This window comes from Ictalurus punctatus, chromosome 13, assembly GCF_001660625.3.
Source record: "Ictalurus punctatus breed USDA103 chromosome 13, Coco_2.0, whole genome shotgun sequence".
Taxonomy (NCBI): domain Eukaryota; kingdom Metazoa; phylum Chordata; class Actinopteri; order Siluriformes; family Ictaluridae; genus Ictalurus; species Ictalurus punctatus.
In genome coordinates this window covers 2945222-2964443 of record NC_030428.2, presented here as the reverse complement: position 1 = coordinate 2964443, position 19222 = coordinate 2945222, and the positions used below count along the sequence as shown (strand labels likewise).

Genomic DNA, 19222 nt, shown 5'->3' with positions numbered 1-19222 from the left:
GACTACTTTATTAGACACACTTATTGTGTTAGGCCACTTTGCAGGTTATCTATAGCTACTATTTCTGTTCACAATTTGTGTTAATTTTCCTCTAATTCCTTATCAGTGGTCCTCATTTTTGTTCTAAACCCAGCAGTGACAGTGAAAGCTGCTGCACCTGATACCCTCACACAAGAGTAACACACACCATGTGAGAACTGAAAAACCAGACCTTAAAAGTATGACTGATCCTTTGGAACCGACAGCAAGATCTGGCAGCTGGTCTTCACTATGGTCCAGAGCTAATTGACTCAGAGAAAAACCAAAAAATTTTATCCCAGTGCGCACAGACGAGCCTCTGATTCTCTGTCAATAAATAAACATAGGACAAAATTTATATAGCAAAACTAGCAGAGAAGCTTATTGTGAGAGATCTTGAAAATGAATGTAAATGCTTTTAAACTAATTTGTGTGTTTGTGTGAATGTTGGTGTCCTTCAGTTTATTTGCTGAATGCAGATTGTTCCATATTATACAGAATAAAGGCAGGATTGCCATTAGAAATCAGTGTCTGGTTATTTTTAAAGTTAAAGTTACTTTTGACACTTTTTACTTCTGAGGAATGATGTCAAATAAACGGCCGAGAGAAAATCTATCTACGGTCATGTGAAAAAATAAGTACACCCCATGGAAATTGTTGGCTTTTTTGACACATTTGGACAAGCTAGTATTGACCTCTTTAGCAGAAATAACTTTTGTCGTTTTGCATAATTGTCCACCAGGCTTGCTGGAATTTTTTGACCACTCTTCGATCCCCCTTGTCATGCACACGTGAGTCTTTTATGCTGAAAGCATATCATTTCTGATCACAATATTACCTTAGAACCCAATAATGCTTGGTTAAAAAATATCAGAACCCATCCATCTCGTGGAAAGGAGGTGCAGCTCATTGCTTCTTCAAATTGATTCGTGTCTCTCCCCTGAAACACTACACTTCATCTAGCCTTCATCTAGTGGAGATGTTTAGGCAGAAGCTAAGGCTTCATAACTGTACCAGCATTGTCCATGAGACTGCACAATATACCTCCTTCATGGCTTCCTAACCAAGGAAGCCTAGCACTGGTCATATCCATCCATCAATTTCACCAGTGGTGTGGCTTTCCTACCAAGCTTCCATCTTGCAATGTAAGTCCTCACTTCATAGGTCCTTTTAAAATTCTAATACAAGTTAACCTTATATCTTATCACTTAGGGTTAGGGTTAATCTTACCACTTAGAATTAGAATTAAATTAGTGATTGCTATGGCTTTGACCATTGCCTTGTGTTAAGACTATTTTGGATTTGCCTTTTGTTTTGATTTACTTTGAACTGTAGCATTTGACCTTGGCCTATTTTAAACACATGGATTCTTACAATTGGAGTTCTGGTATGGTACTAGCGGCATTTATCAAGTTAAAGCAAGTTCAACTTGCTCTTTATTACAGCACATTTTAACATTGGTTCTCTCTGACCTGTGAGAAGGTGGTGGCAATGTCTGCCTTTCTTCCATTAAAGATGTAGATGCTGCCCTGGCCATTCTCCTCTAGAGGTGCTCCTACCACTATATCCACCAGACCGTCCCCATTTAGATCTGCAGGGCTGGCCATCGTCAGGCCAAACCTCCCCCTTTGTCCTGGAATTCCTTTCAGTGTCTGTTTGTGAGTTACCTGTAAAATATGTATAGAAAATGGTCTGCATGGTGCTAAAGAATGTAACACTTTATCTAACAGGCCACTTTTCAGATAAACACACGGGAACAGAAACCAGAAACAACTACAACAGCCCAAGCCTCCAGGAGTGTCATGTAATTCAGAGAAGGAACTCTGAACAACAGTTCCCAGCAGCCACTGCATCACAGTCACATGACCACCTGCATCACATTCCTGCTAACGAGCACACTGGTGTATATAGCCACAGTTTGCACTGCATTCTTTGTCTTCCTTTTTTTTTTTTTTTTTTTTTTTGGTGCCATTGTCGCTATCGCCGTGTTTAGGTCTTTGGTTGATGTTTAGTCTTTCTCTTAGTGTTTTGGTACAAGCTCTGTAGCTGTTGTTTTGTTTGTAGTTATATTAAAGTAAATCTGCACTTGAATCGTGACAAGGAGAAGCTTGGAAAAATGTACCGACCAGTTTTCTTATAAAACTACATCACAAGGTACCTAAAAGAATGGATGCAATTCACAGTAATAAACTCAACCAAGACTTTGGTTACTACGTCTAAAGTAACCAAGGTTACTTCATAGCCATTTATATATATACTTTTCATTTTAGTAGGCAACTTTGCTTTAAAATAAATAAATAAATAAATAAATAAATTTATATGTGCCTTACACACAGTGCTGTGTGTGCATAGTGTCCTATGCTCTGTCAGCCTTTAGTGAAACTACTAAATAGTCAACAAAGTGTAACGTTCTCTCTGTGTTTTGGGGCCAAATTGTCCTATTCTCCAAAGGTCCTTTTTTGAAACTTGTGATGTGACTTTAGTGGCCCAACATGTTTTAACCTTTCAAGCATTGTGACCGTTTAAGGGTTGCAGGTAAACACCTTATTGAGAAAATCTACTGAAAGGAGATATATGTGCATGCTCAGTCCATAAGGTATTGTGGATGCTAACAGATGCTAGAATACCTAGCTGTAGGCTAGGTATTTAGAAATGGCAACTCAGGCATACATACAGCAACCGTGTATACAGGAATATTCCGATGCCATGGAAACGTAGTCACTGATGAGTAGTATTGTACTTCATTGTGTGCAGTATTGTATCTGCAACTTCATTTAAGGTGGAATAAGAAGACAAGTTCAGCTTTGTTACTTTTGGACTTTTGTGTTTGCTCTTTACCTTGGACTCATCAAAGGTGTAGACGAAGACTTTTCCTTCCTGATCTCCCTCATGATGCAGTGGAGCAGAAACAAGTAGAAGGTCTGTGACGCTGTTCAAATCCAAGTCCACCACACATAACTCAGCACCATAATAGGCACCAATTTGGGGCTGGGAAAAAAAAAAACGTTGACTGGGTCTGAATTTCATTTGAGACTGGGAAATACACAGTCACTCACATCTCACATCAACACTGTGTGCCAGAGCTGTGAGGCAGTTTTACTCCCTAATGAAACACAATGCAGCTTATATATATATATATATATATATATATATATATATATATATATATATATATATATATATATATATATATATATATATATATATATATATATATTTATATGAGAACTAAAAATAATTAAAATTACCTCAGGAGGATCCAGTGTCTGAATAGGATTGCCTGCATTGTCTGACATGATCACATTCCCCATGTGCTTATCTCTTGGAGCTCCCTGAATGATGATGTAGGACTTCCTGGGTGTTTTTGCTACTGTCATGGAATAACCTGTGAACACAGGACAAGCAGTCAGGAGGTTTGTTTGGTCATGTTACATGTTTGCTTACAGATTGATTCATGCATTATATTATAGCACTGTATACTGATATGCAATACACATAGCAATACAATCTTATATTCAGTTTTCAGAACACTAACAAGTTAATTAAATCATTAAATTGAAAATTTATTTGGAACTGTTATCCAAACCCCTGTTTTCCATTCTCTTCATATTTACTCGTACATTTATTTTTAAAAAAATAACGTGGCAAGTAGTGCACAAAGTAGTACTAAAAGTTATATACAAATCCAGGGAGTGACTCCTGGATAAAAAAAAAATTGTGGTTACATAAAGCCTGTTAAGAATCAGGGGTGGTTTTCCTAAAACATTTATACTTTATCTCATTCATTAGAACACTATTTCATTAACGAGAAAACCCTTCATAACTAATGTAGTACATGAAAACTTTCAATAATTAACCTGACCCATTATTCACTACGTACCTTACTATTCAGGGCTTATGTGCAGTTCTACCTCAAAAAGAGAGAGGTTGCTAATTTTTATATAAAAAATCTTTCAGTTTGATAGAGTGAGTCTGATCTATTTCCTTAGGGTTAACTTTATTAACAAGGTTGTTTGTGGCTTGGTCGTGCTGTGGGTAGTGTGGCCACTTCTCAATATCAGCCACTGTGTTTCGGACCTTAAAGTCGGTGACTGTCTGTGTGGAGTTGCACATTGTGTTTCTTAATGATGTTAGCTGTACAAAAACAAATGCAGCAAACGGCATTTAAAACTGTGTTCATGTAAATCAATTCATTCAATGTAACAGATGAATTTACAGTGCCCACCACTAATATTGGCACCCTTGGTAAATATGAGCAAAGAAGGCTGTGAACAACTGTTATTATTATTTAACATTTCATCTTTTGTTTAAAATTACAAAAATCCTGGATATCAAACAGTTGCAAACCAAACTTAGGTTTATCAATACAATATATATCTTAGTTAAATATATGTGTGCCACTATTATTGGCACCCTTTTAGTCAATACTTTTGCTCTTAGTCTTCTCCTATAATATTTATTGGCAAAAAGCTCTATTCTGGTTTCATCTGACCATAGAACCCGATCCCATTTGAAGTTCCAGTAGTGTCGGCAAACTGAAGACTCTTGAGTTTGTTTTTGGATGAGAGTAGAGGCTTTTTTCTTGAAACCCTTCCAAACAACTTGTGGTGATGTAGGTGACTTCGGATTGTAGCTTTGGAGACTTTCTGACCCCAAGACACAACTAACTTCTGCAGTTCTCCAGGTGTGATCCTTGGAGATTTTTTACCCACTCGAACCGTTCTCTTCACAGTGTGCTGAGACGATATAGACACATATCCAATTCCAGGTCGATTCATAACATTTCCAGTTGACTGGAACTTCTTAATCATTGCCCTGATGGTAGAAATGGGCATTTTCAATGCTTCTGCTATTTTCTTATAGACACGCCCCTTTGTGTGAAGCTCAACAACCTTTTGCCGCACATCACAGCTATATTCCTTGGTCTTACCCATTGTTATGAATGACTAAGGGAATTTGGCCTGTGTGTTACCTCATATTTATACCCCTGTGAAACAGGAAGTCATGGTTGAACAATTTCTTGTTCCTAGTCACCCAGGTGTACTACAAATGTCAAATATCAATGGGAATGTTCTTCAAATTGATTTGTCTCATATGAATTCATTGGGGTGGCAATGTATGTGACGCACATATATTTAACAAATATGATTTGTTTGATATCCATGAGAGCAGAGTATTTTTTATGAATTTTTTTTAACAAAAGGTTAAATAATAAAGGCAATTTTTCACAGTCGTCTTTGCTCATATTTACCAAGGGTGCCAATATTAGTGGAGGGCCCTGTGTGCTGAAGTAAAATATTTAATTTGAGTGCAACTGATGTACACAATTGATCCAAGTAAATTCAATAAACTTTTTTTGATGTAGCTTTTGTACTCGCTTTGGTTGTTGTTCTGTACACTGAAAAACAGTTCATTGAATTAACTTGATTAAAATATGTAAATTGGTTCCATGCGGATGCGTGATTTGCATTAACACAGTTTGTTTTTGTACAGCAAACATGATTTGATCATGTATATTCAAAAGTCTAGAATAAAATTAAACTGCACACAGCCACCCAAGATCCAGATTGAATCCAGGACCCTGCAGTTAGCAGCAATGTTGTCCACTACACTACCATGCCTGGCATGAATTAGTCGAGTTAATTTAATACTAATTAGCGTCAACATATTCCCATCTTTTCTGTGTAGCTGTTAAGACAAACATAATTTCTGTAAATTGTTCTTTGCACTCGCATCTATCGTCCACTGTTTATAAAAACTGTGTACCTGTGTCTGTTTACGCTGTTTAAGTTGTTGCTTTATCTATTCAATTTACCTCGGCTTTTAAAATATTTTTCAATGTTTTTTGTTTTTGTTTTTGTATGTTAAAGCACATATTCCGTAAGGTTCCAAAGTTCTGAGTGTATAAATGAGTATTTTCTTTTTAAGTTTTCTCAATTTCATTTCTGTCACTTTGTGTTCGTGTGTACCGAAGACCATATTTGTCATACTGAAATTCCAATTTATGAGTTATACTGTATATTTACTATATTTAAACACCAAACTGCAAGCCTGCATTATGTGTACAAAAGCATGTATGTTATACCTGATGTTACAACTGAGTAGTGAACATCCCATGCACAGTGGCATTGTCATACTAGAACAGGTTTTGGCTAATAGCTCCAGTGAAGGGGAATCTTAATGCTACAGCATACAAAGACATTCTATACAACTGTGTGTTTCCAAACAGTTTGACCCACAAATGACTGTGAGGATCAGGTGTTTTGGGGCTTGTGGATACCTGTACATAATTTTATTTTCCCATTTACATTGATAAGGTTGAATTTTGAGAGGTTTCTCACCTAAATAACTGTCATTACTGTTGCCCTTCTGAAAGGAGTCTACAGGTGTTCCTCTGGAATTGTACTTCTGATAACCGCCTTTCCACTGATATGCTCCAACTGCACTCATTATTATGTCACCCTAAAAACACACAAAAACATCATCTTAAACTAAGAACTCCGTTTCGGATTTTCAATACTGTTTTAACATCTGGATGGTAGAAGCAGGTCACAAATGCATGAAATGAATATGCTGTTTATTTGGGGCAATCCAGAATTACCAGATTATCGATAATCACAATGCAGGCACATGCAGAGATCAAAAGTCAAAATAGGTATATATATATATATATATATATATATATATATATATATATATATATATATATATATATAGGTATATATATATATATATATATATATATATATATATATATATATATATATATATATATATATATATATATATATATATATATATATATATATAGAGAGAGAGAGAGAGAGAGAGAGAGAGAGAGAGAGAGAGAGAGAGAGAGAGAGAGAGAGAGACATGCCTATTTATGACACAGTTGGGAGATAAACCAACAACAAGATGGGTCAAGACACGGCATGAATCAAAACAAAACATATATATGTATAAACAAAGATGCACATGGGACTGGAAACAAAACATTAATATTCTATGATGTGCTAAAAAGCGTGTCACATGCAGAGAGGGGGAATATGAGGCAATATCCCCCCACCCCCCATTTCTCCTAATGTAGTCTTGGTCACTTCCCACCCACCAGCCAGTTACACCTATCATGTGACATCTACTAACAGCATCACAGGGCATCATAACCCACTCAGAGGAAAGTGCTATTTGCCCCCTTCCACATGTTTGAGCTCACAGACGACCATGACTGGATAGTCACTGTGATTTCACAGGGGACAGAGGGTATGCTACCCCTACAACGTGGCCAATTTTGTCCTCTTGGACTTCTGGCCACATATGGTATCATCAGGATTCAAACTCACAATATCCGGACAATAGGTTGAACAGTTTTCTGTTGCACCACTCAGTAGGCCCTTATTCATTATTTTAAAATAACATTGTCTCAATGTGGAAATGGTCCATTTCCAATTGAACTTTCACCTCATTAACTTACCCCATGTTTGCCTTACAAACAAACAATTTTCTTAGGTAGTCAAATTATAGATCAATTATTTACCTTTAATCAGGGTTTGGGTCTGTTTACTGACTTAACTCGTTTTCAGTGGAGCTTTTGATATCATAGATCACAATGTTTTTTAGACAGAATATTATGTGTTGGAGTTAATGGAATGAAAGGAGTAAAATTGTTTTGGAGTTAAGGGAATGGCTTTTTCCTGGTTTAGGTCTTATAGTGTCTGCCTGACCACCATCAGTTATTCTTTACATCTCTGTGCAAAGAAAAGTACAGTTTGGTGTCCCCCAAGGCTCTATTCTGAGGCCACTGCTATTTTGCTTATATTGCACCTCTAGGTGGAATGATTTGTAATGATGACATTAGCTTCCACTGCTATACTGATGACACACAGCAGAATGTTTCAGTCAAAGCAGATAACTAGTAGCAGATGCCATGCATATTTTTTTCCCACACTACCTGGCAATTAAGCACGATAAAGCCTATATAAAATCATTTTAAACAATATTATTTCCCCATCGATATGACAGCACAAATTTTGTCTGAACTGGTGTTTTAAACATCATGTAGCGTAGTACTGAGATGCCCAAGATTGGCAGTATCTAATTAAACGTGAAAAAGAAGAGATGAAATTGAAGATAACCAATGCTGGTTAAAAAAAATTAAAGGCGTAACTTACACTTGAAACAAAGTCTGCGCTGAAGCCATCCTGTGCAAATTCCATCCTGGTGGATTCTCCTGAAGTCTGGGTTCCTAATAAAGCAATAATATCTAGAATTCTACTTATTGTAAACACCAAAGAAAAACTATGCTTATTTTCCTTTACCATGTATTCTGAGCCTCACATTATGTATCAGAGGGCAATAGTGATAGAGAAAATTTACTAAGTAATTTACTTGTATACCCTCAATTGCAATGATATTCTCTTCCAGTGTCTCTCGAATTTCCTTCAATACAGAAAAGTCATTCACTTTAAATACATATTTATCATCTGGATCCGATGCAATAGTTTTCAACTCATTCTCTGCTGATAGGCTGTTGAAGGCACTACCGACCTAGTGAAGAAAAAATCAGAGCATAAATAGAGACAGTTTGCCAGTTCACCAGTGTGACCTGTATTTTTTGTATATTGAAATTTCTACATACCAAAACTGAACACATTGTATTTCTACTATTAAATATCTCGCATAAACTAATATTAGCATCGTAGTACACTAGAAACCTTTATGGTCTTCATCAAAAACAAAAATAATGTTCACAACAAAAAAATTTTTTATACAATGTGGTATTCATGAAAACCCACTTAGTTTATAGTGAAAATTTTATTAAATTCAGTTTTTCACATTAATGACTTAAAAGAAATCAATCCAGTAGAATACCATGAATTAAGACAACTCAGATTTATTCATTCAATTAGGACCAAAGTTTGTGTTTTGTTGCGTTGCCACATAAAAGGAGGACGAATTATTGTATGTCTATGTTAGCCGATTAAGTGCAATGGTTCGGTGGTATCACCAGAAGATTTAACGCTTGCATGGTGCTCTTTCACCTTAAAGTCATCATTGACTTTTTATTGCATTGTTTTGCCATCACTAAATGAAAGTGGGCTATGCCATGAACACCCTTTGCACTTTACGGCTTATTGGCATTTATCACTATATGCACATAAATATTAAGAAAATCAGTGTCACCAAAGCATTTTGTGAAGCTAGTGCAAATTTTTAGCTTTATTTGAATGACAAAAACATTTACACACAACTTTACTAAAAGATTAATAATTGAAGCCCAATGACTATAAAGGACCAGGCAACATTTTGCTCAATCCAGGTCAGTACTATTTAATTCTGTTTCTGGTGGGACATTTATTATTTATAGACATAATACAGTTAATAAAACATTTATAATAGTCCTATGAATGGGTAATGTAGGGAAATTTCTTACCCCTATAGCATAGCGAGTAATTTTCTTCTGCTCTGCATCCTGAGCAGCATTTCCCAGCTGATCGCGGTCATGTGATTCACCATCAGTGATGACCACCAACACTCTGTTAGCATTTTCTCTGGCCCCTGCCTCACTGGTAAATAATTCAGCTCTGTGCAAAATAAATGAACTGATTGTGAACATGCCATTCACTTTTCTGTAATATGAAAATACATCATAGAACGTTCTGGTGTTTAGATGCATTCATCATACTCACACAACTCTTTTGATAGCAGCAGCAGTGTAGGTAAGACCCCTAAACTGGATGATATTTCTTATTTGAGCAGCGCTTGAAAAGCTATTGAATTTTATGTGTATTTCAGAGGTTGTAGAATATTGTGCCACTGCAAACTGAAAAGGAAAATAACATTCACAATAAATTTTATTTTATTTTTACTCCAGATTTCTAAGAATTCTCTTTAACGAAACCAGCTGCAATGTTTTTTGACAGTAGTGGATGGCTGTTGTTCAGGAGTAATAGTTCATAAACAGTCACATAAATCCAGTTGTTTATTTTACTTCAGTTGTATATTTTTTTTACAAAAATGTATGTATTTTTGTTTGTTTTTTTGCCACTGCAATATCCTCATGTCTGTATATTTTTTGTTTGCCTGGGCTTTATAATGATGAACCTACACTATATGGCCAAATGTTTGTGGACACCTGACCAATTACACCTGCTTGTTGAACATCCCATTACAGATTTAGTCCCCCCTTTTCTGTTATTATATCCTCCACTCTTCTGTGAAGGCTTTCCACTAGATTTCTGAGAGCATTAATGAGCTCAGGCACTGATGTCATATGAGGAGTGCTGGGGTGCACACAACATTCCAGTTCATCCCAAAGGTTTTCACCGGGGTTGAGGTCAGGGTTCTATGCAGGCCACTTGAGACCTTCCACTCTAACCTTGGCAAGCCATTTCTTTATGGACCTCGCTTTGTGCACAAGGGCACTGTCATGCTGGAACAAGTTCGGGTCTCTTAGTTCCAGTGAAAGAAAATCTTGATGCTATAGAATACGAATACATACAATTGTGTGCTTCAGACATTGTGACAAGAGTTTGGGGAAGAACAATATAAGTCTGTGATAGTCAGATGTTCACATGCTTATGGCCATACAGTATAGTGTAGTTATGAAATGTTTAACTAAGGGTTGCACTAATTTAATCAGTGTAAACATGTAAATTACTTTTATTTTATTTTATTATTTTGCATTGTTGGAATTCAAAATAAAAATGTCTCCTGATTGTAATGCTACCCCTAAAACTAACAGTCTATCGACAGCTGGTTATTTATTCAATCATTCATTCAAATGTCATTATGAAAATGTCACCACACTGCACTGAGCACATGCTTAAAGGGAATGCTAAAACCTGATTTGATTGGATATGGCGGCAGCAGCACATAGAACTACATCTCTCAATAATGTATTCACTTAACGCCAACCCCTTTTACATTTGCACCTTTCTGTGCCACATATTCACCTGCGCTGATGGTTATAAAAATGCCATATAAAATATACAAAACCACAATGTAATGCCTTGTTTTTACATGTGTTCTTTGATCACAAAACTAAGGCACTGAACTTTGATTAATGATGGTAAATTACTTTTCTTTCACCAGGGAACTTGGACAAATATCAACTAAAGCTAACTTTAGCTAGCATGCTATCCTGATGGCGAGCCTTCAACTAATTACTCTGTGCCTTCATTTGAGGTCATGAAAACACTATAATAAAGATTATTTTCAGAAAAGAAATCAGAAATATTTGGGTCCCTCACAAACTGTAACTATAAAATGAATTGCACAGCTTGGTTCTATGTTCTGCTCTGTTCTTTATATCAAGCACTAATGATGACCAACAACCTTCTTTTTCACCTGCAATGTTTTTTAATGTTTGTCTGTGGCGTCTTACTCTGCCAGCTCATATTGTTGCTAACTAATTCTTCTTATTAATTTTACCTTGGTACTTAAAGGAGTGTTTATAAAGATCCAAAGTTGCTCTCATTATATTAGTGTAGCGTTATAGAAACATGTGTCAGAAATATATTCCAGCAACAGAGTATTCGTTCTCCTACCATAAAAACACTCAAACATGTTTTCTTTCTTTTGTTGTTTTGATACACAAAATTAAAGCTCTTTCTGCACATACCTGAAAATCCCTGTCTTTTAAGCCGTTAACCATGTTTATAACAAAATCCTTCATTATATTAAAATCCCTAAAGGATACACTGCCAGAGCCATCCAACAAGAAAGCAATGTCTGTTTGTTGGCAATCTAAGAATAAAGAAAGCATGAAAACAAACTTGTATGAATAGAGAACATTTTAAAAGGTTTGGGATTTGTATTAATATGCTAGCTCCACATATGAAATACCTCTCAAAGTACTTGGTATAGGTCCTGATTGATTATTGTTGTTATCCAATGTAAAACACATGCCATTGTAGGCAGTAAAGTGCTTACAGTCCTTGGGAATTGTTGGACCACAGACCTGAAAAAAAAATTTTTTTCACTTTTATTTAATTCCAGATTGATATTTGACAGAGTAATGAACACTAACATACAGTGAGGAAAATTAGCCAAAAACCTCTTGAATGTACATTTTACAGATCATTTAAAACTCAGCTTAATATTTATACAGAAGCAGAATATACAGTGGGGTATTAGACCCACTATCTAAGATCAGTCCTTACCTGCGTTGAAATACAGAGTTATTACAGCTGTATCTTACCACTAGCTTTGAAGACTGAGGATCTTTAGTCATTGAAAGTCCAAGGGACATGTTGACAGCCTCAGAAGGCACTGTGACAAGATATTTAACATTGAGACAAATGGGGTACCCTTTCTGGAAAATATTTTCAATTAATTACGACTAATAAATGTTGCGTATACATTCGTACCATTCATTGGTATTTCTGAGCATTTTTCTTGTGCAACATCACAGCTGTACACTTTCCCTCTTTCATTCCGACTTTGGGTTAAGGGATCACTCACAATCAATCTGAGAAGAAAAGGAAAATGTTAGACATATTATGATGTCACTGTCATTGTCAGCTTTGTTTAACACTTCATTAACTAACTTTATTTACTTCATCAGCAAACTACAAATTTAACAAATCTAATAAGTAGTAAATCTAAATCTAACAAAATAAGAACACATTTATTAGCTGTTAACAAATCAACAAAAACATGTATTAATTGATGATAGTTTACCAAATACACATTCATTTGCTAATGTTTATTCAAACCAAAAATACATTCATATAAGTTAGCAAAAATTAAATAATACCATATACCTTTCTAAATGTTTATAAATTATAGAACTCTGGCCTCCAGATGTAAATAGTATTACTGGATGTTCAGCCTCGGTTCAGTCAAAAGCATGTTCGTTAAGGTATTGTTCATGTTGGTCATAGTGGGTTTAATTTTACTTATTAATGATATGAGTGTGTGTTTATTTTGTGGCATATTTGGTTACTTACTAATGATGCATTAATTATGTTTATAGTGTGTTAATTTTATTAATGAGGTAATTGATGTCAGTTAAGGGATCCTTAATTTAAATAGTACTTTTAATCTACTTTTTGTGTCATTACAAAATATGTAAAGGCATGAATCATGGTGTCATGTACTCTAAATCTAAAAATGTTAACATAACAAAACAATATTTTATACCAAAGTGCAGCCTGAATTTTGGCTGGATCATTTACACAGTACTAACTGTAGAGAAATGCATCATTTGTCACATTTAATGCTGAAATGTGTTGGTCATTGCTTAATCTACTTCATTAAACAGAAAGGTACATCTGGGTTCAGTCACAAATGTGTCTTTTTTAAACAAGATTCTTCAAGTTTACATGCACCTAGGCTAAAAACATTCAAACTCAAATTTTCACAAATCTGGCATGCATGTTTTCGTTCATTTCATACATTTCCGCTGCTGGCTATTAAGGTCTACTTTATTTCCATAAGTTGTCATTTGAAAATAATAGCTAATATTTCAGCTTTAATTTATTATATCAGATTTTCAATGGTTCAAAAGTTTACATACACTTTATTAGTATTTGGTGGCATTGCCTTTTAATTGCTAAACTTGACTCAAACACTTGGGGCAGCCTTCCACAAGTTTCTCACAATACTTTGAATTGTTTGCTCATGCCTCCCAACAGAACTGGTGTATCTCAGGTCAGGTTTGTAGGCCTCCTTGGTCAGATTTGCTTTTCCAGTTTAGTCCACAAATTTTCCATGGGATTCATGTCAGAGCTTTGTGATGGCCACACTAATACTTTAAATGTTCTGTCTTTAATCCATTTTGTTACATCTTTGGAGGTATGCTTAGGATCATTGTCCTGCTGGAAGTTGCAATCAAATTTAACTTTCTGCCTGATGTATTGAGGTTTTGCTTCAGTATTTCTAGGTAATCGTCCTTTCTCCTGATATGATCTAATTTCTGAAGTGCATCAGTCCATTGTTTTCTGTTTCAGCAAAACACACCCACAATATGATGCTTCACAGTTGGGATGGTGTTCTTTGGATCAAACCCTCACCCTTTTTCCTCCATACATAATGTCTTATCATTATGGCCAAACAGCTATATATTTGTTTGACCTGAGAACACTCAAACCAAAGGCTAGGTCTTTGTCCTAGTGATCAATTACAATCAATTACAGACAGATTTTCAGGCCACGTTGAAGAAAGGATTCTCTTAATGGTGGATGTATTTATTTTGGTACCTGATGCGTCCAACTCGTTCAACAGTTTCTTTATTGTTGTCTTAGGATTGAACCTTTTGGACCAAAGTTTGTACATCCCTGGAAGTGAATTAGCACCTCTTTCTTGAACAATGCAGTGTCTGTGTGGTCCCAAGATTTTATATTTGTATACAAGTGTTTCTACAGATGCTCGTGGTACCTTTCTTACTAAAGAGAACAATTTTTTTAGGTCTTGGCAGACTTGCTTGGATTTGTGCAGGGTATCAAGGGCAAAAACGCACTGTCCCTTAAATACAGCAACACGTGTGCTCCTAATTAACTTGTAGCTTCTAAAAGTCATTACATAACTTTCCAGACGGTTTAAAGATACAGTCAACTTGGTGTATGTAAACAACTGACCCCACTGGAATTTTGATATAGTGAATTAAAGCTTAAATAAATCTATCTCTAATCTATTGTTTTAAAATGATCTCTGATGTGAACAAAGTAGATATCATAATTAACTTGTCACACAAAATGTATGCAAATGTATGGACCACAAATTACAGTTGAAGGCATCAGTCATTTGAGCATTATGGTTGTTGTGTTTCTCACCTCAAGCCGTTTTTCTGTATCACTTTGTAGCCGAAGGCTGTGTTTGGGTTGTGGGTGAAATCTTTCCATGGATTTGGATCAATGTTGAAACCCATCACTGACCAAGATACTAGAATTCAAAACCAGGATACATGAATTAAAGTTTGTATAGTGTACAAATTCACTTAGATACTTACTTACTTAGATGACCGTCAAAATTAGAGTATATTTGAGTATAAGCATTTTTTTATTACTGAAATTACTGAATTGGAAAAAACATAAGAATGTCATCCATATTCACAGTTGAGTAAAACACACAGCACTAACAAGCTAAATGTTTAAATTTTGTATTCAGTATTCAGAATCTGATGAGTGAGGCAGCTTTCATACACGTAACCTGATGAAGACCTTTAATATTCTAACCCTGTTAAAGCTGTCAGATCATGAGCCATCAAAACAGTACCTGTGAACACAAAATTGTACTCTCTACATTTAAACTGTGCCCACATCAATATATATGGGTGACAAATTAAAGGGAAATGGTATTTTCTGTCATGGTATGGGTCAACTTGTTCCCTTAGAGGGACGTGTCACGGCAAATCAATAACGTTATTCTGATTAATCACCATCATCCTATTATGAAAAACTTCTCTCCAGATGGTAGTAGCCTCTTCCAGGATGACTCCACCCCCATCCATAGGGCTTGAAGGCTCATTGAATGGCTTGATGAGTATGAAAATGACATAAGCCTTCAGAGTCACCAGCGCTCAACTCAGCTGAAAATCTTTTGGGAGATTTTGGAGTGAAAATTCTGGTTTGCTCATAATTAAAAAATGTTGCTCTGTCATGGGTCCAGAAGTGACTTTTCATTTATTGTTTGCTGGATTTATTTGATTGATTGATTGATTGATTGATTGATTGGTTGGTTGATTGATTGGTTGATTGATTGATTGATTGATTGATTGATTGATTGGTTGATTGGTTGATTGATTGATTGATTGATTGATTGATTGATTGATTGATTGATTGATTGATTGATTGATTTTGTGTCCAGGACAATGACAATTGCAACTATTAAAAGAAAGTAAAATAAATCAAACACTCAAATGAAAGACTAAGACAAAGGTAATGGTTTAAATTAAAGATTAAAAGAGGGGTTGGATTAAAAACATTAAATAATAATAGTAATAAATATCAGATAATGTGTTTAAAATGTGTTGCAAAAAGAAAATGGAAACCATCTCAGCTTTAAATCCAGCATACCAGTAGGAGTGAATATGACCATTTTTACTTTTGTGTATATAATATTTTGCACAAACTATGGGTGGTGTGATGTGACCAAACAGGAAAATAAGTTACTGTTACCACCCTGAAGTTGGTTACTTTCCAATGTTGTTTTCCCCGTTTAACACAGCAGTGCTCCAATGAGTACAATTTTATATTTACTAAAAATAACACATCATGTGTTTTGTCCATTGTAAAGACATTTAATTTGGTGGAATGTTTGTGAAACATATTAGGTCCTGTTAACACTTGTTATAACAGCTATAAACTGTAGTTCCCTCACAAGCTTCTCTTTTCTCTCTCTCTTTTTTCCCAAAGCTAAATAGCCCAACACTCACATCATGTTTCCAAGAAACCACAACGTGTAAAGTATTCTGTGATGAAGACTCTCCTCATGGAAGAAAACTTAAAGGAATGGTTTTACCTCACAATACTGACAATGACTGGTGTAGCAGTCACTGCTCTAAAAGATTTCCACAAGATGGCACCCCAGAACATTATGAATCTTACACTATTCTAACAGTTGGCAATAGACATACTGTGGCTTCCTCCAAACTTAAGTCTTTCCAGATACAGGAAAGGCTCTATTACTGTTTTCTATTGCACCAAGTTTTGTACTTCTTACACCAATACAAAGTGTTTCTAAATACTTGCCCTGCCATGAAGCTCACAACGTATAGTATTTTTGTGACTCAATCATACACTTTCATACACTTTTATCCAAATTACATTTGAGACAAGATACAGCAGTTGACAAGATACTTGATCGAGGCCCCAAAAGAGGCACTCTTGTGATTTGTACTCACTAATTAACAAATACCCCAAGGCCTTAACCACTGCTCGCCACTTCCCCTATAAGAAGCCTTTAGTCAGTGCCATGCCACGGCATACCTGGAGCAGAGAGGGTTAGGGGCCTAGCACAAGAACTACACAGCACAGTTACAGCTTAGTGGTGCTAGAAGTTGAATTTATGACCTCCTGATCAGGAGCTCAGAACCTTAACCACTGGACCAGCAAAGTTCTAACCAGCCATTTTAATGGGACATGAACCCACAACCGTTGAACAGCTTCACCTCTAGAAGTCCAATGCACTATCCACACAAAGGAGATTGTGGTTGTAGATTTGGGTTAACCATCTGGGAAAGTGTAATGTGACCTCTGTTTCTCTTTGTCCATGTTGACTATATACTTCTTTTATGCTTGTCACTAAAACATTACATCATTTTCTATTTTTTGTGACTGATCTGCAATTCAGGCACCTAGTATTGGCCTTTTCAGAACTCTGATAGCTGCCTTACGATGCGTTAAAATATCACAAATTAATATAACTCACCTGTATGGGGGCATTTATAAGTTAGTCACTTCAAAGACAAGGCCCTTATTTTGTCTATATTCCCTGTATATGCACATACACTAATACATCTTACATAAACAAACTGGCAAATGGACATTCCTGCCTCTGTTTCAAATGTGGCAAGCACGGTTACTCTAAGAACAGCTAAAGTACACGCAATGTACTTTAAAGTACATACACAAGGCCTTTACGCTTAAAGTAAAAAATAAAAGATCACAGTACACACCAATTTTAGTTGAAGGTGCATTCATGTCACTTTCATTACTTACTTAAAACTTCACTCCACAATTATACATGTATGAAAAGTATAAAAAACTAAAGAGTCAAGTCATACATACTCATAGGTGACTCTTGCAGACATGATGACGTCCCTCAAAGTTTATTATTAATAAACATTTCAAAATGTACCCCTAGTGTATCAGATAAGTACTGCTATTATTTGAGTGTGAGTGTATTAAATGCAGTTATGCATGATTTATTTATTTTTTAATCTGTGTACACTTACTGGCCACCTTATTAGACACTCCTACCCTTTTAGAAAAAAGAGTTGCTATTCGCAACCTGGCAGTTACAATGATGCCTTTAAGAAAAAAACAAAACAAAACTCTACTACAACACTGCTATGCTCAAAAAGTTCATTTTGAGCTCAAGGGGTAAAAAAAAAGTGACAGTGAGAGAAGAGCTAAATATAATTTGTCTGCCTGTCTATCTCGCTGTATATCTGTCTATGTATGGTCATGGTAAAGTAGTGTTAGCTCCTCTTTCTGCCATATAACAACCTTTACTCTACTGTGAATGTTTCCACTAGCATTGTCATGCTGGAACAGGGCTGGGCCTCTTAGTTCCAGTGGAGGAAAAATGAAATGATGCCCCATAGAAACACATTCTACACATTACATTATATAGTCCTCAGTAATTGAGGAATAAAACACTGGGGGTGTACTGTTATGGGAAAATAATCCACTAAGTGTTGGTGTGATGTCGGAGGCAAATCAGACTTACTGTTACCACCACCCAAAAGTGCATAATTTTCCTATAACAGCACATTACAAAGTGCTTTATTGCTTTTATGCCACAGCAATTTGCCTCTTTGGATCTCTCTCTTCAGTATGTAAAACAAAAAAAAACGTAACTTTCATGTTATCATTTGTCATGCTGAAGATTTTCCCATAGTGAAAACTTAAAACTACAGCTTTACCTCTGAGTGTTGCAAAGCACTGACAGTGCTTACTTGCCACATGATTCTGTGCATCTGATCCCCAAATGAAAATAAATGATTATTTTCTCATGAAAATAAATAAAGAGCTTTCTGTCATGTCTATCTGTGCTATTTTTTTATGGAAACAAAAAAAATATATTAGGGAAGGATTGGTTGGGGAGATGCAGGCAGTGACGATTGACTGTTCTGCAAAGAGAACTGTCTACTGAAAAGAAACAAAGCTATTTTTATATTTTGCATCTGTACTAAGTTGTGTTCCTAATTCCTAATCCTTCATTTTGGTATGACATGCCAAATAATTTCTTATAGCACCATTATTACTATGGTTACATTTTGAACCTGTTCTCCCACACAATGAGATGGTTGATAGAACTGGATCTCCTGCGCATGACAACAGATGTATTTGTTTTCCTCTCAGACTATAACTGGCTGGTTCTCATCACTTGCATGTCATAGAGTAGCTGATACTACACCGAGAATATTAAACATGCTTGATATTATCAGACCGTAAGACATTGTTTTTATCATGAAATCCCTTAATCTGTTATGTTTTAGCAACCAAAGCTTAGCAGACTACAATGTGGTGGAAGAATT

General features: G+C 35.8%; 1 protein-coding gene across 1 annotated transcript in view; it reads right to left on the bottom strand.

Moving 5' to 3' along the window:
• Positions 1–19222, bottom strand: part of LOC108273638 (integrin alpha-M) — a 36005-nt gene that overhangs the window by 15927 nt on the left and 856 nt on the right. The window contains exons 2-15 of the mRNA XM_053684917.1: positions 14793–14901; positions 12387–12487; positions 12218–12288; positions 11863–11977; positions 11639–11763; positions 9705–9838; positions 9449–9599; positions 8412–8562; positions 8187–8260; positions 6360–6480; positions 3267–3403; positions 2857–3006; positions 1491–1685; positions 212–345 (exon numbers count right to left, since the gene is read on the bottom strand). Coding sequence (XP_053540892.1) covers positions 212–345; positions 1491–1685; positions 2857–3006; positions 3267–3403; positions 6360–6480; positions 8187–8260; positions 8412–8562; positions 9449–9599; positions 9705–9838; positions 11639–11763; positions 11863–11977; positions 12218–12288; positions 12387–12487; positions 14793–14901 — 1768 coding nt within the window. The remainder of the gene's footprint in view (positions 1–211; positions 346–1490; positions 1686–2856; positions 3007–3266; positions 3404–6359; positions 6481–8186; positions 8261–8411; positions 8563–9448; positions 9600–9704; positions 9839–11638; positions 11764–11862; positions 11978–12217; positions 12289–12386; positions 12488–14792; positions 14902–19222) is intronic.